At 41.4% G+C, this 17,169-nt stretch overlaps 1 protein-coding gene across 4 annotated transcripts in view; it reads right to left on the reverse strand.

Annotated features, from left to right (window-relative positions):
- The window catches only part of LOC129020591 (zinc finger protein 708), a 325,243-nt gene that overhangs the window by 25,776 nt on the left and 282,298 nt on the right, over nucleotides 1-17,169 (reverse strand). For all 4 annotated transcript variants that reach the window (XM_054465161.2, XM_054465162.2, XM_054465164.2 and 1 more), the window contains exons 2-3: nucleotides 1,282-1,408; nucleotides 34-129 (exon numbers count right to left, since the gene is read on the reverse strand). In XM_054465161.2, coding sequence (XP_054321136.2) covers nucleotides 34-129; nucleotides 1,282-1,408 — 223 coding nt within the window. The remainder of the gene's footprint in view (nucleotides 1-33; nucleotides 130-1,281; nucleotides 1,409-17,169) is intronic.

Raw genomic sequence — 17,169 nt, forward strand, 5'->3', positions numbered from 1 at the left:
TCTGTGTCATCTGTTGTATTCACTCTCACCTACCTGGAGGTTTGGCTACCATCTCATGTCTCTTCATATTCCAGGGCTCTTTTCCTTGCTCCAGACAGGTGATCAGGTCTAAATTAGACACAGCAATACCTGTTTTATTAAAAATAAATAACATGAATCTTGCTCATATTCTCCAATTACCAACCTAGTAATTTTCTCAGTAAAGAGAATGTAGGCCAGGCACAGTAGCTCATGCTGGTAATCCCAGCACTCTGAGAGCCCGAGGTGGGTAGATCACCTGAGGTCAGGAGTTCGAGACCAGACTGGTCAACATGGCAAAACCCTGTCTCTACTGAAAATACAGAAATTAGCTGGATGTGGTGGTGCACACCTGTAGTCCTAGCTTCTCGGGAGGCTGAGGCAGGAGAATCACTAGAACCCAGGAGGCAAAGGCTGCAGTGAGCTAAGATTGCACCACTGCATCCAGCCTGAGTGACAGAGCAACACTCCGTCTCAGAAAAAAATATTTTAAAAAGAGAATGTAATAGAATATTCTAGTAAATTAATCACAAAATATATTCTACTAAATTAATCACAAAATACTAACATAACAAAATTTCTAAATATTAAGAAAATATTTTCAATTTGTATATTCTTAATTTTACTACTCAGTGCTACTGAATCAAAAATTGGTGGTGGCAATTAGATTTTAAGGTGTGGGCAACAGTATTTTATGCCACTAAATTTCTGGAATTACCACTAATCTAGAATGAAGGATACAGATCAGCTCAGAAAGGAGGAAAGTTCAGGTCAGGGTGAAACATCTACACAGATAAATCCCACATTTTCTTAAAAACAGGTAGCTGAAACTCATTTATGTAAAGCATAAATTGCCAAAAAACACGCAACAAAAAAGAGAAATGAAACCTTTAGAGTATATTAGGAATTGTGTATTAAAGTTATCCTCACCCGCCGGGCAAGGTGGCTCACGCCTGTAATCCCAGCACTTTGGGGGGCTGAGGTGGGCAGATCCTGAGGTCAGGAGTTCAAGATCAGCCTGATCAACATGGTAAAACCCCGTCTCTACTAAAAACACAAAAATTAGCCGGGCATGGTGGCACACGCCTGTAATCCCAGTTACTCAGGAGGCTGAGGCAGGAGAATCGCTTGAACCCTGGAGGCAAAGGTTGCAATGAGCCAAGATCATGCCACTGCACTCCAGCCTGGGCAACAGAGTGAAACTCTGTCTCAAAAAAATAAATAATAAATAATAAAAATTAAAAAAAAAAAACTTATCCTCACCCAGGAATACCAGGTTTCTGTAGTTCTCTAACATGACATTCCTATATAAATTCTGCTGTGCAGTGTCCAGGCATTGCCACTCCTCCAGAGAGAATTCTATGGCCACATCCATAAATGTCAATGGTCCCTGAAAAACACATACACACACATATTTACCAAGTGGTTATGGACAGAATTTTTAATTTGACTCAAGGCGAAATGAGAGAGTAAAAAGAACTTGTTCTGACTTATAGGAGTGACTGAAATTATACAATAAAATAATTTTCAACACAGAAATATTCTCTAATGTATTCTCTAACTCTGAAAAAAGAGAGTAGTATAAGATCCACAAAATCAGCGTATATATGTTACTTTTCTGAATGATAAAGTATAAACTTAAGGGCATGAACACAAACATGTACATTTTTTATTGCTATATATACATCACACAGAATGACTTGTGTATATTTTTCACATGGAAAAGACATGTTGAGTTAGAAAGTGCTTCTCAAATTTTAGTCTGTAAAATAAACTGGAGATCTTGTTAGTGGAGATTATTTTTTCAGAAGATCTGGAATAAAGTCTCGGTTTTTGAATTTCTAACAAGCTCACCAAAAATGCCAGTGTTTTTGGCCCAAAAACAATATTTTGTCAAACATCCAGTAAGTAGAAGGGCCTGTGTTTTTTTCCATTTTACTTACCTGTAAACAAAGATAAGAGCTTTCATTTTCCAAAGACATATGTATACAAGGAAAACCTCAGAAAAAGTCAGCTCCCAGATAAAATATGATGATTTATGCACATTAGCTGCATAAAGATACTTAATAATTAATAGAAAAATAATTAACTCTATGGTGAAAATATGTTTTAGAGAGCTCTTTAACCAAAAGAATTATTTTGTCTTTTTTTTTTTTTAACCAAAAGAAATATTAACATCAACTGCACTAGGACAAATTTTTATGATGTGCTAATGCATAACACAGAAGGACACAGCACCACTGCTGCAATATTCCCCCCAAAACTGAATTATAGTCTGAATTTAACCATAAAGAAAACATCAGTTCTGTGCAAAGTTCAAGATAAACATATCTTTCACGTTTTAATTTTTAATAACGATTTTAGGTAGACGTCTTAAGAACACGCCTTTAAAGGTGTCAGCACCACCTGTTTACCTGATGCCACCACACCCACAAGCAAAAAGATGAAGACTTGCAGAAAAAATCCACTCATTTCTGTCCTTTGTAACAGAAGAGAAGCAGGAAAAACATGCTGCACCATGGAAATAAAGATATAAGTTTCATTTTTCCTGTCCTCAGGTGCCCTTTCCTTACATGGACACCAACAATTTCTGCTACAGTAATAAAAATATGGACCACACTGCCCTCTCCCTACCAAACCCAAACAGAAACAGCCCTGTGGCCACCCTTTTAGTGCAAAGGTGAAACTGAACTCTCATGAATGTATCTGAACCCCTCATACTCAATTCTAGCCTCACATTAAAATCACATGAGGCACTTAATTAAAACAACATGGGGCCAGGTGTGGTGGCTCAAGCCTGTAATCCCAGCACTTTGGAGGGCCAAGGCGGGTGGATCTCCTGAAGTCAGAAATTCGAAACCAGCCTGGCCAACATGGTGAAACTCTGTCTCCACTAAAAACACAAAAACTAGCTGGGTGTGGTGGAACGCGCCTGTAGTCACAGCTACTCAAGAGGGTGAGGCAGGACAATCACTTGAATCTGGGAGGCAGAGGTTGCAGTGAGCTGAGATCATGCCACTGCACTCCAGCCTGGTGACAGAGTGACACTCCATCTCAAAAAAAATACAAAAATTAGTCAGGGATGGTGGCATGCACGTGTAATCCCAGCTACTTGGGAGGCTGACTCAAGGAAAACCATTTGAACCTGGCAGGCAGAGTTTGCAGTGAACCGAGATCAAGCCACTACACTCCATCCTGGGAGACAGAGTGAGACTCCATCTCAAAACAAACAAACACAATATGGATGTGTCCACCCGGAACAATAAACAGAGCCTATGGGGAGGGGACAAGTACAGAGACTTCTGCAAACTGGCTGTGTAATCCTAATGAGAAGCCTAGGCTGATAACCACTTAGCTAAGCCTTGCCTCTCAAGCTTTAATGAGCTTAAAATTCACTTGGTAATTTTGGACCCACTCTATGTAATGGGATTCTGCAGGTTTGGAAAGGATCCATGGATAAATGTTTTAAACAAGTCCCCTGTCAATGCTAATGTTGCTCCCCCGGGCTCATTATTAGCAGTAGTTAGAGAAAGCAGGCACAGCACAGAGTCCCTTACACTCGGCACTCTTGTCACAACACAAGTATTTCTGGTACAAATAAAGACAACCCATCTTAATCCTAAAGTTTCATATTATTTGCTGGCTCTTTAAAGTTTACAAAGGAAACAGAAGTCAGCAATGTCTGAATAAGTCCGCATTTGGAAAACAACATGTACTAATTCAAGGTGTATTAAGCAGGTGCTATGTGCTCTCAAGGGTATGTTACAGGCCCGGTGCAGTGGCTCATGCCTGTAATCCTAGGAGGCAGGTGGATCACCTGAGATCAGAAGTTCAAGGTCAACCTGGACAACATGGTGAAACCTCATCTCTACTAAAAATACAAAAAAAAATTAGCCAGGTGTGGTGACATGTGCCCAGCTACTCAGGAGGCTGAAGTGGGAGAATCGCTTGAACCTGGGAAGAGGAAGTTGTAGTGAGCTGAGATTGTGTCACTGCACTCTGGCCTGGGTGACAGAGCAAGACCCTTTCTCAAAAAAAAAAAAAAAAAAAAGTATGTTACAGAGCACTGTGCTGGGAATAACATATTTTATGACTTAATTCTCATAACATCATGGGAGTTGGTACTAAGTGTTTAATAATTACCAGGATTTAGAAAAAGAGCCCAGCATTTTTATCTCTTCTACTGTTTCTCTGTCACTGTTTTTTTAAAAAATGTGTAGAAAAGCCGGGCGCAGTGGTTCATGCCTGTAATCCCAGCACTTTGGGAGGCCGAGGCAGGCAGATCACAAGGTCAGGAGTTTGAGACCAGCCTGGCCAACATGATGAAGCCCCGTCTCTACTAAAAATACAAAAATTAGCTAGTCATGGTGGTGGGTGCCTGTAATCCCAGATACTCAGGAGGCTGAGGCAGGAGAATTGTCTGAACCCGGGAGGCGGAGGTTGCAGTGAGCCAAGATCATGCCATTGCACTCCACCCTGGGCAACAGTGCGAGACTGTGTCTCAAAAAAGAAAAATGTGTAGAATAAAAGCCTAATATAGACAGATGAGAGGATTACAGAAAGAGTTTAATGTAGTTTCGAGGAATTTTTACTGGGTTTATATTTACTTTTTTGTGACTCATGGAACAACTACTGAATCTGCAGGAATAGAAAACAAGTTGCTAAATGGAATGTTTCTGCAACCTTGGTTTTAATAAAAAATTAAGAAATTAAGACCCTAAAATACATACTTTATTCTTCCCATTTATCTGCTTTTGGATTTCAGGAAATTGGGAGCACCAGCTCTAGAGAGACAGCAGAATTCAACAATCAAAACTCTGATCTCTTCTGATCAGTTCTGTGAGGCAAGACTCCAGGGCTGGGTGAGATCTAAACAAGGCCCTCAAAAAGGGTGAATCTGAACAGAACTGGGGAAGGGGAGACCCTCTGTAGAATTCTGTTCTCTATGCCACTGGGGTATTTCAAGTTCTGTTTTTCCTAAGCTTACCTAAGAGAAACTTAAATCCCAGCGTTTGTGTAATTTTAATCTTTTCTAGCCACTGCCCTGTCAATTTTATAACATATACTAATAAGCAATTTAAACAAATCTCTTAAGGTTTTCTAGGGTAATATTATTAGAAGATAAATATGTATTCTTGGCGAAGTAAAAGAAATCAAAAAGTAATAATGCTTCTGTCCATAAATATCCCTTCAAGTGATGACATCAGAAGCCACAACAATATAAAGAAAGTGGGCTGGGCACGGTGGCTCACGCTTGTAATCCCAGCACTTCGAGAGGCATAGGCAGGCGGATCACGAGGTCAGGAGATCGATACCACGGTGAAACCCCATCTCTACTAAAAATATAAAAAATTAGTCGGGCATGGTGGCGGGCGCCTGTAGTCCCTACTCGGAGAGGCTGAGGCAGGAGAATGGCATGAACCCAGGAGGCGGAGCTTGCAGTGAGCTGAGATTGCGCCACTGCACTCCAGCCTGGGCAACAGAGCGAGACTCCGTCTCAAAAAAAAAAAAAAAAAGAAAGTGGCCCAAATAAAGCTCACGATTTTTTCACACATCTATTTGCTGTACCAACCATATGATACTTAATTCAACCATTTATTCAGTTGCTAGTCTAGACTAAGTGTTCCTGGATTGTAGAAACCGTGACTGCTTCATCTATTTTTCTTATGGCCATATAAAATTACAGCAATCAGTTTATCTGCTTGAGTCTCCAGATCTCCTCTTTGTTTTTACCCAAGTACCAGAAAACTGGAGAAACTCTCATCTGGGTACCAACCAAAAACATCCCTTGTATAAGGGAAGGAACAAACACAGGATGACTCATTTCTCTTACACTGAGACAAAAGCAGAATTAACCACTCTTGTCAGCCTGATACAATTCTGCTCTGGACATCCTCAAATGTCTCAAAAATGCCTATGTAATTGTGAGAGAATTCCCAGTGACCCTGGGCTGATGGTCCAATAATAAGCCAGGCTAGAGAGAGTCATGCTGATTCTAAATAGAAAATGGAACTGCCCTGGTTGAGCTCCAGAATTACTTGTTCTGATTAACTAGCTTTTGGGTAGGAGGAAGGACAAGAATATTGTACATAACATTTTACAGGCAGGTATACTTGTAGTCATGGCTCTGGATACTTTGTGGTCTTGATCTCTCACTCCTAAGATGTTTATTTATATTTACAGAATTTGCCATCAGATTCTATTTACATCTGGAGCCTCTCACATAACTGTGGCAGACCTGCTACAAGATCTTACTGGATGAAATCTGAGAAGCTTAAAGAGCCACAGTCTCAAAGGGAGCTGTAGGATGTCTATGTTGACAACTCACAGTGCAGAAAATGCCTTCTATTGGTTTTCAGTACATTCCCAATTCAAAGTCTGGCCCTGTCTTGTAATCCCAGGCAGAAGCCAGATCTTATGTGCAGATTCTAAGTGGGATCAATCTGACTCTGCACCCTTAGGTGTTACAGAAAGCAAAGTACAATCAAAGGAGAGATCCCCTCAGAGGCTGCTCTGGCACGTTCCAAATGATGTTTACCTAAAAGGAAATAGCTGAGGAAACATGAATATAAGTATACAATTTATTTGGGCCAAACTTGAGGATTGTAACCTGGGAGCAAATATTCAAGTTGCCTGGAATATATAGTTTGATTAGCAGCAGTTACAATTGGATTTGTAAAGGCAAAAACAGAGGCGCATAGAGTGGGTTGATACAAAGTTGTCTGTCAAAATTTTTTTTATTTACAAAAATAAATTGATTATTGATTGGATATACATTGTTAGGCTATAGGGTGTGGGTTATAGTGTCCAGTGTGGCATTATTAGTTCAATTTATAGCTACTTGCGGCAATAGGAAGCAGTTTCAAGAGGTAACTACATAGCTCAAAGAAAAAAGAAAGACATAATTGTGGTCTCATTTTAATGTCTCTCTGAGACTTATAAAGAAAAGGATTATTAGCCAGGCATGGTGGTGCAGCCCCGTAATCCCAGCTACTGAGAGGCTGAGGCAGGAGAATCGCCTGAACCTGGGAGGAGGAGATTGCAGTGAGCCGAGTTCGCGCCACTGTACTCCAGCCTGGACAACAAGAGCGAAACACTGTCTCAAAAAAAAAAAAAAACAAAAAAAAAACCCTTTTATATAGGAAATGCAAATCCTTTTCTTTTCTTTTCTTTTCTTTTTTTTTTGAGACAGGGTTTCGCTCTTGTTTTGTTGCCCATGCTGAAGTGCAGTGGTGCAATCTCAGCTCACCGCAACTTCCTCCTCCCGAGTTAAGGCGATTCTCCTGCCTTAGTCTCCCAAGTAGCTTGGATTACAGGCATGCGCCACCATGCCTGGCTAATTTTTTGTATTTTTAGTAGAAACAGGGTTTCTCCATGCTGGTAAGGCTGGTCTTGAACTCCCGACCTCAGGTGACCCACCCGCCTTGGCCTCCCAAAGTGCTGAGATTACAGGACTAAGCCACTGGGCTGGGCAAAGTTTTTATTTTTTCCCAGCCTCAAGATCTAGATTCAGAAATTGGAGCTACAGATTTAGATTCTGGATGGGTGGAGTAGCAGCAGGTATTACTTGCACATTTGTGGACATTTTAGCAAGAGGAGAAAAAAGGAATTAAAAATTCTCATGTCTACATATCTACTCAATGCACACACGTTACTCTGATAGGGTTTTTGGGCCCCATGGTCTCTGAGTCAGCTTCTGGTCTGATGATAGGAGTCCCTGAGGCTGGGCACGGTGGCTCACACCTGTAATCCCAACACTTTGGGAAGCTGAGATGGTTGGATCACGAGGTCAGGAGTTTGAGACCAGCCTGGCCAATATGGTGAAATCCCATCTCTTTTTTTTTTTGGAAATGAAGTTTCGCTCTTGTTGCCCAGGCTGGAGTGCAATAGCACAATCTTGGCTCACTGCAACCTCTGCCTCCCAGGTTCAAGTGATTCTCCTGACTCAGCCTCCCCAGTAGCTGGCATTACAGGCGTGTGCCACCACCCTCAGCTAATTTTTGTATTTTTAGTAAAGACAGGGTTTCTCCATGTTGGTCAGGCTGGTCTCGAACTCCTAACCTCAGGTGATCTGCCTGCCTAGGCCTCCCGAAGTGCTGGGATTACTGGTGTGAGCCACCGTGCTCAGCCTTTGGTGAAACCCCATCTCTACTACAAATACAAAAAAAAATTAGCCAAGCATGGTGGTGAGTGAGCATCTGTAATCCCAGCTACTTGGGAGGCTGAAGCAGGAAAATCGCTTGAACCCAGGAGACCGAGGTTGCAGTGAGCTGAGATCATGCCACTGCACTCCAGCCTGGGCAATGCAGCGAGACTCCATCTCAACAACAAAAAAGTCACTGAAAGAGGTAAAATGGTTGATTGCTGCCCTGTAAGGTTTGTAGAAATCTGATCTAGCCTCTCTGGAAGTGACTGTAGAGGACAATAGATACCAAATAGGCAGAGATGCAATTCTTCCTGCATATTTAGGGAAGAGCGTGCACTTTGCAGCACAATTGTGAGTTGACTGGAATCCTGAGAGGGAAAAGCCCTTCTAGAGTAAAGCTTGGTTGACACCTTATATGTTTATATCATGTCTGGTAATTCTAGACTGTGTTTGGAAAATATAACAAGAGAAATTATCTCCAGCCCCAGAAAAACTTCACAATGATGGAACAGAAAGAAAACTTTTATTATACAATTAAACCAGAATGTGACATGCATCATAATCAATCTGCTTAAGAGACTGCAAAGACAGAAAGACAGTCACCGTAATTAGTCCACAAGTCGAAGAATTTACAGCACCATGTCATACAGAGCTCATCCTAAATTCATCTGGTCATTGGGGATGCCACCTATGTATGCTAATTGGTTATAATCAATGACAAAATTTTCACATCTTCACAACAGGAGGTAGTTTTGCAACTTGAAGCCAGGTGCCTGCTGAAGGTAGACTCTCAGTCTCCTACTACAGTGGTTGAATAGGGTCCTATCTTTTTGGTTATTTACACTTTAAAGCAATGGCTCTCTATGTTCTGAGCACTCAGCTACAGCACTCCTGCTTGCCCTCTACTTACGGCTAGTGTCCTCTCTTGACCCCTACCATCTGCCAGTGAGGCACAGCCCAAAGCACAGAGCTCACAGCTGGCAGCTTACATCTTAAGTGAACCCCAATTGCCACAGCAGCACTCCAGTACCTCATCAGATACTGAAGACTGTAGTACAGGAGAGCCTACAGGATTTGGGGGTAGAATTGCACCTTCATAATAATGGGAATGGGAGTGGTGTTTCAGCCTCAGTTTCAATTTATTATGGTGACTTGAAAAAAATACTGCTGGATTTCCAGCATGATTCCAGCTAGAGATAGGATGGTTCTCCCTGTGAAAACCCACCTCTTTGTCAACACCAAGGGATAGCATTAGGGCTTCTAAAACAGACATCTGAAGCACTGAAGAGAAAAACAGCTCTCAGTCTGATTCTATTGCAAAACTATATTGAGAGAAAAAAGAAGTTAAATGTATCTTGAGAAAAAACTCAGATTAGATATGATTGATCAAGTCAGCTAGAAAATAGTCCCCTAAAAGGAATTTCTTTCAAAATACCCCTAATGCACAGCTACTCTTGGCATGAGAAACATGAGCATTATGAAGAAAAAAAGCATATTCTCAGCAGAATTTTATAAGGTTTCTCTTCCATCTCTGCTGCTCTCATCTCCTAGCCATTGAATGGGGGTTCCATATTGAAATACAACTGACAATTCACCAGCACTTTTTAAATTAGGAACTGGAATCTGATTTTGTTCATATAGTAGAATATATGTGAGCTTGCCGCATAACTAACTGAAGGGCTATTATGGTTTTTGGGTGACCACATCACCTGTCTATTTGTCCTGGAATGGCAGCATTCCAATTTAGTAAAATGAAAGATACTAAAATTATGCTTACCTATAACTATCCCTATTGGATAAAGCAATATGTATGTCAGACACATAGCTACTGTAACAATTTGGTAGTATTTTTTGATATTAGCTATATAAATAAATATAAATAATTTTAATGTACTAGTCATAATGTATATAGGATTTTTAAAAATTGCCTATAACCATAATTCAGTTTAAACACTTTATATTTCAGAAGTATAAATAACAATATTAAAATGACTGCTTAGGAGATTCAAAGTAAATATTTTGATCTTATATTCATACTATTGTAGAAAATACTTTTTAATTTATATCAATGTATGTTGTCTAAAAACACTTCAGATAACTATGCTAATTGTTCTTAAGTAATAAATAGAAACCAAAGTACAACTACAGGCTCCACTTTTCAGTTTATACACTGAACTGTTCTTGTTTTTGCAGCGTAAGTACTTCAGCCTGCAAATATTAGATAATTACCTTGGATAATTAGTTTTCTATAAAAGGAACCTAGTATGTTTTAGTCCTTATTATTCTGTATTGCTAAATTTACTCCTATCTTTGTGTTCAACTTGTGTGTGTGCTCCTAATATGAGGTTTTTTGTTTTTTTTTTTTTTTTTTGAGATGGAGTTTTGCTCTTGTTGCCCAGGCTGGAGTGCAATGGTGTGATCTTGGCTCACTGCAACCTCTGCCTTCCGGGTTCGAGGGATTCTTCCACCTTAGCCTCCAGAGTAGCTGGGATTACAGGCATGTGCTACCACACCCAGCTAATTTTATATTTTTAGTAGAGACAGCCACGCGTGGCTGAACAGATGCTTTCCAAAACAAGACATACATGTGGCTAACAAGCATATTTTAAAAACGCTCATCACTAATTATTAGAGAAATGTAAAAAAACACCCAATGAGATACCATCTCACACCAGTCAGAATGGCTACTGTTAAAAAGTCAGCAATAGATGCTGGCAAAGTTGCAGAGGAAAGGAAATGCTTATACACTGCTGGTGGGAGTGTAAATTAGTTCAACCATTGTAAAAAGCAGTGTGGCCGCCGGGCTTAGTGGCTCAAGCCTGTAATCCCAGCACTTTGGGAGGCCTAGGCAGGCAGATGACCTGAGGTCAGGAGTTCAAGACCAACCTGGCCAACACGGTGAAACCCCGTCTCTACTAAAAATACAAAAATTAGCTGGGTGTGGTGGTGGGTGCCTGTAATCCCAGCTATTCAGGAGGTTGAGGCAGGAGAATCGCTTGAACCCAGAAGGTAGAGGTTGAAGTAGGCCAAGATCATGCCATTGCACTCCAGCCTGGGTGCAAGAGCAAGAGTCAGTCAAAAAAAAAAAAAAAAAAAAAAGCAGTGTAGCAATTCCTCACAGAACTACAAAACTAAAAGCAGAATTACCATTAGACCCAGCAACCTCATAACTTGGTATATACCCAAAGAAATATAAATTAGTCTCTCAAAAAGACACACACATGCACATGCATATTTATTGCAGCACCATTCACAATAGCAAAGACATGGAATGAATCTAAATGCCTATCAATAATAGACTGAATAAAGAACATATGGTATGGTCAGACAGGTGGCTCACACCTGTAATCCCAGCACTTTGGGAGGCTGAGGCAAGTTGATTGCCTGAGCTCAGGAGTTTGAGACCAGCCTGGGCAACATGGCAAAACCCCATCTCTACAAAAAAACACAAAAAGAAACATTAGACAGGCATGGTAGTGCATGCCTGTAGTCCCAGCTAATTGGGAAGCTGAGGTAGGAGGACTGCTCAAGCCCAGGAGATTGAGGCTGCAATGAGCAGACATCACACCACTGCACTCCAGCCTGAGTGACAGAGTGAGACCCTGTCTCCAAAGAAAAATAAAATAAAAGATCTAATAAAAACAAAATATGGCACATAAACATCATGAAATATTCTGTGGCCATAAAAAAAAAAAAAAGAACAACATTATATCCTGTGCAGCAACATGGATGGAGCTGGAGACCATTATTCTTAGAAAAGTAATGCCGAAGGCCAGGCGTGGTGGCTCACACCTGTAATCCCAGCACTTTGGGAGGCCTAGGCGGGTGGATCACGAGGTCAGGAGATCAAGACCATCCCAGCTAACGTGGTGAAACCCCGTCTTTACTAAAAATACAAAAAATGAGCTGGGCATGGTGGCGGGTGCCTGTAGTCCCAGCTACTGAGGTGGCTGAGGCAGGAGAATGGTGTGAATCCAGGAGACGGAGCTTGCAGTGAGCAGAGATTGTGCCACTGCACTCCAGCCTGGGAGACAGAGTGAGACTCATCTCAAAAAAAAAAAAAAAAAGAAAAGTAATGCAGAAACAGAAAACCAAATCCATGTTCTCATTTATAAGTAAGAGTTAAATAATAAGAACACATGGACACAAAGAGGGGAACAACAGTAACTGAGGCCTACTTGAGAGTGGAAGATGGAAAAACAAAGAGGGTGTGGGTATTGTGGCTCACGCCTGTATACCACCACACTGGGAGACCAAGACAGGTGAATCACTTGAGATCAGGAATTCGAGACCCATCTGGCCAACCTGGTGAAACCCCATCTCAACTAAAAATACAGAAATTAGCCTGGCATGGTGACGCACGGCTGTAATCCAAGCCAGTCAGGAGGCAGGAGAATCGTTTGAACCTGGGAGGCAGAAGTTGCAATGGGCCAAGATCATGCCACTGCACTCCAGCCAGGGTGACAGAGCAAGGCTCGATACAAAAAAAGGGAAGGGAAGGGAAGGAAGAGGACAGGGATGGGAGGGGAGGGGGAAGGAGGGAGGGAGGTGAGAGAGAGAGAGAGAAGAAAAAAGAAGGAAAGAAAGGAAAGAAAGAAAGAAAGAAAAGGAAAAGGAAAAGAGAGACAACTAGAAAAAATACCTATTTGGTGCTATGCTTAGTACTTCAGTGAAAAAATAATTTACACACCAAAGACTCATGACATGATTTTACCTATATTACAAACCTGCACATGTACAAATGAATCAAAAATAGAAGTTAAAAGGAAAAAACTCCATGGGTAAGGGAGAGTGCAATGTAGATGGAAGGACTGGTTTGTGCCTGGGTGGGGCTGTACTCTAATTTATTTCCCTGTTCATGCAGGCAGGTGAGATTATGAACAGGTTGTCCAGAACCCTAGGTTGGTGGAGAAAACAGGTTGCTGGTGCAGATTCAGTGTCTGGGGCTGGGGATATGCCAGGAGACTTGTAGACATGTTTGTGAGTTTGTAGCAAGAAACACTAGGATCAAAAATGCTGTGGTAAAATTCCTGAGGGTGGTGCCTAGTCCTGGGAATAAGTGTGGACACATCAATGTCTAATGGGTATGTTTGTGAGTGGCTGGGAATCCCGTGGTGGCAGCTGTGGGAAAAGGGGGTCTGTCATCAGAGCCCATATTCTTTTTTTTTCTTTTGAGACAGAGTCTAATTCTGTCACCCAGGCTGGAGTGCAATGGTGCAATCTTGGCTCATTGCAACCTCTGCCTCCCGGGTTCAAGTGATTCTCCTTCCTCAGCCTCCCGAATAGGTGAGATTACAAGAACGCACCACCATGCCCAGCTTATTTTTTCTACTTGTAGTAGGGACGGGGTTTTGCCATGTTGCCCAGGCTAGTCTTGAACTCCTGAGCTCAGGCAATCCACCCGCCTCGGCCTCCCACAGTGCTAGGATTACGAGCGTGAGCCACTGCACCTGGCCAGAGCTCCTATTCTCTAATTTTTCAGTCCTCTCTCACCCTGGGATAACTGAAATCACAGGACAATGGGCAGTGTGACAGCCTGTGTACAGGAGAGTAGAGCGTCCCATTCCCAGACATCCAGAGTTTTATTCCAGGCCAGGCCCCCATATCTTTTTTCTGGCACCAAATCTGCAGTTTGCTGAAAACCAAGCAATTCTCTAACATGAACTCATTATCTAACATTTTATTTCTGACACCGCCCAGTGTCAGCACAGGCCCTGACTCAGTCCCACAACACTGTCCTTACTGCAGATGCCAGGTACAAACTCCATGGGCCCATTTACATTTCTGAGCTACTGTTTAAAAATTGGGGACTCTCATAACCTTTTTCAAGTTCAATAACTTGATAAAGCTACTCATAGAACTCAGTAAATACTGTAGGTATATTTACCAGTTTATTATAAAAGATACAACCCAGGAAAAGTCAAATGACAGACATGTATAGAACAAAGAAAGGTGGGGAAAGATGACACACATAGACAATCCAGATAAATAGCTGTGACTAATAAAATTCTTCATCATTTTTGTTCCCCAGGAACAGTTTATGGAAAGAAACACCCTTCCCATTATGACTTAGATGGTGCTCTCTTTTCTTATGTATCACACAGTAGACACCAACTCTGCACATTTTTTTTCTTTTTCTCATTGAGCAATCAGTTGAATTTGACTTCAGTGGTGAAAATAAAATACTTCTTAAGGAAACTTTACTTAAGTTTGTCTTTTTCCCAAAGGCTTCTGAATTTTACAATCCCATTTTATGTAACTCCAAAGAACAGGCTGACTTCAGTGTAAAACATTCTCTGAACCAAAATCTGATTTTTTCACCCTGCATTTGCCATTCCCCTTCGACCTCCTTTCTAATCTTGTTTGTTCCTCCCTAGGAAAGAAAGCCTTTGTCTGCCTAAACTTTGCAATTCTTAAAGATCTTGTAGTTGGTACTTCTGTTGCAATATCTCTTTGGAAGTCAAAATTTTTATGTAAATTTAACTTTATTTTCAAAGTCTATAAACTGCCTCAAAACAAGAACAACTTCATCTTCAGTAAGACCCTCCCAATCCCCTTTCTTTTTTTTTTTTTTGAGACGGAGTCCCGCTGTGACCCCCAGGCAGGAGTGCAGTAGCGCAAATTTGGCTCACTGCAAGCTCCGCCTCCCGGGTTCACGCCAGTCTCCTGCCTCAGCCTCCCGAGTAGCTGGGACTACAGGCACCCACCACTACGCCCGGCTAATTTTTTGTATTTTTAGTAGAGAAGGGGTTTCACCGCATTAGCCAGGATGGTCTCGATCTCCTGACCCCGTGATCCGCCCGCCTCGGCCTCCCAAAGTGCTGGGATTACAGGCGCGAGCCACCGCGCCCAGCCCCAATCCCCTTTCATTTTAACATTAACTGCATCCGCCTGTGGGTCCCCAGTTTTCCAGGGCTCTGTAGCTTCTCTCAGGATAAAGAATTCTATGGCTGGGGTGAGCAGGCTGGGATATCTACAGAGGAGACTCCCCAGAAAAAACTAACTGGGCCTTTAAGAAAATTTTTTTGCAGGCTCAATATTAGACCTAGCTCTGAGTCAATGGGCTAAAGCTTTAATTTGCATGTCAAGGTTATTCACTTGATTTTGAAACTTAAGTGTTTAGCTGGGCGCGGTGGCTCACGCCTGTAATCCCAACACTTTGGGGAGCCGAGGCGGGCGGATCACAAGGTCAGGAGATCGAGACCATCCTGGCTAACATGGTGAAACCCTGTCTGTACTAAAAATACAAAAAAAAAAATTAGTCGAGCGTGGTGGCGGGGGCTTGTAGTCCCAGCTACTGGAGAGGCTGAGGCAGGAGAATGGCGTGAACCTGGGAGGCGGAGCTTGCAGTGAGCCAAGATCGCGCCACTGCACTCCAGCCTGGCGACAGAGTAAGCGTCCGTCTCAAAAAAAAAAAAAAAGAAACTTAAGTGTTTAAAAAATCCAGCAGTTTCTTGGCTGGGCGCAGTGGCTCACGCCTGTAATCCCAGCACTTTGGGAGGCCAAGGCGGGTGGATCACCTGAGGTCAGGAGTTTGCCACCAGCCTGACCAACATGCAGAAACCCCGTCTCTACTAAAAATACAAAATTAACCAGGTGTGGTGGTGCATGCCTGTAATCCCAGCTACTCAGGAGACTGAGGTAGGAGAATAGTTTGAACCTGGGAGGCGGAGGCTGCAGTAAGCCAAGATCGTGCCATTGCACTCCAGCCTGGGCAACAAGAGAGAAATTCCATCTCAAAAAATAAAAAAATAAATCCAGCAGTTTCTCAAACACAGTGTTGACATAAGAGAAGAAAATTTTAGGGTGCTTATATTTCATATCTCAATAAGAAAAGCAAAAGTGTCTATTCCTTTCAAACAATAAATGCATTATTTTATTTTTCCATTAAAAGTCATATAGTATACAATTAGTCATATGGAAATATGTCTAGGAGGTACCAAGTTTCAAATAAAATTTAGCATAAAACTCAGAAATCAAGATAACAGGATTTGAACAGAGATATTCACTGTCACAAATTTACCCTGCAAAAAGAGGAACTGATGCTTTCATGAATCTATGTAACTCACCAATTATCTACCACATTTTCTTGTGAAAATGTATTCATTTTCTACAGCCAAAATGGGAAAGACATTTCCCCTATTTTTTTCTTGGTAGCATTCTTAAACAGCCTTGAAATTTTATTGGGAATTACCAAGCCATAAAAAATACACCTGACACTGCTGAAAGAAATCATAGATGGCACAAACAAATGGAAACAAATCCCATGCTCATGGATGAGTAGAATCAGTATTGTGAAAATGACCACACTGCCAAAGGCAATCTACAAATTCAGTGCAATCCTTATCAAAATACCACCATCATTCTTCACAGAATTTTAAAAATTCTAAAATTCATATGGAACAAAAAAGAGCCTGCATAGCCAAAAAAAAAGGCTAAGCAAAAAGAACAAATCTGGAGGCATAACATTACCTGATTTCAAACTATACTATAAGGCCATAGTCACCAAAACAGCGTGTTACTGGTTTAAAAATAGGCACATAGACCAATGGAACAGAATAGAGAACCCAGAAATAAACCCAAATACTTACAGCCAACTGATCTTCAGCAAAGCAAACAAAAACATAAAGTGGGGAAAGGACACCCTTTTCAACAAATGGTACTGGGATAATTGGCTAGCCATATGTAGGAGAATGAAACTGGATCCTCATCTCTCATCTTATACAAAAATCAACTCAAGATGGATTAAAGACTTAAACCTAAGATTGGAAACTATAAAAATTATAAAACATAACATTGGAAAAACCCTTCCAGACATTGGCTTAGGCAAGGATTTCATGACCAAGAACTCAAAAGCAAATGCAATAAAAACAAAGATAAATATCAGGGACCTAATTAAGTTAAATAGTTTTTACAAGGCAAAAAGAACAGTCAGCAGAGTAAACAGACAACCCACAGAGTGAGAAAAAATCTTCAAAATCTATACATCTGACACAGGACTAATA

This window comes from Pongo pygmaeus, chromosome 20, assembly GCF_028885625.2.
Source record: "Pongo pygmaeus isolate AG05252 chromosome 20, NHGRI_mPonPyg2-v2.0_pri, whole genome shotgun sequence".
NCBI lineage: Eukaryota > Metazoa > Chordata > Mammalia > Primates > Hominidae > Pongo > Pongo pygmaeus.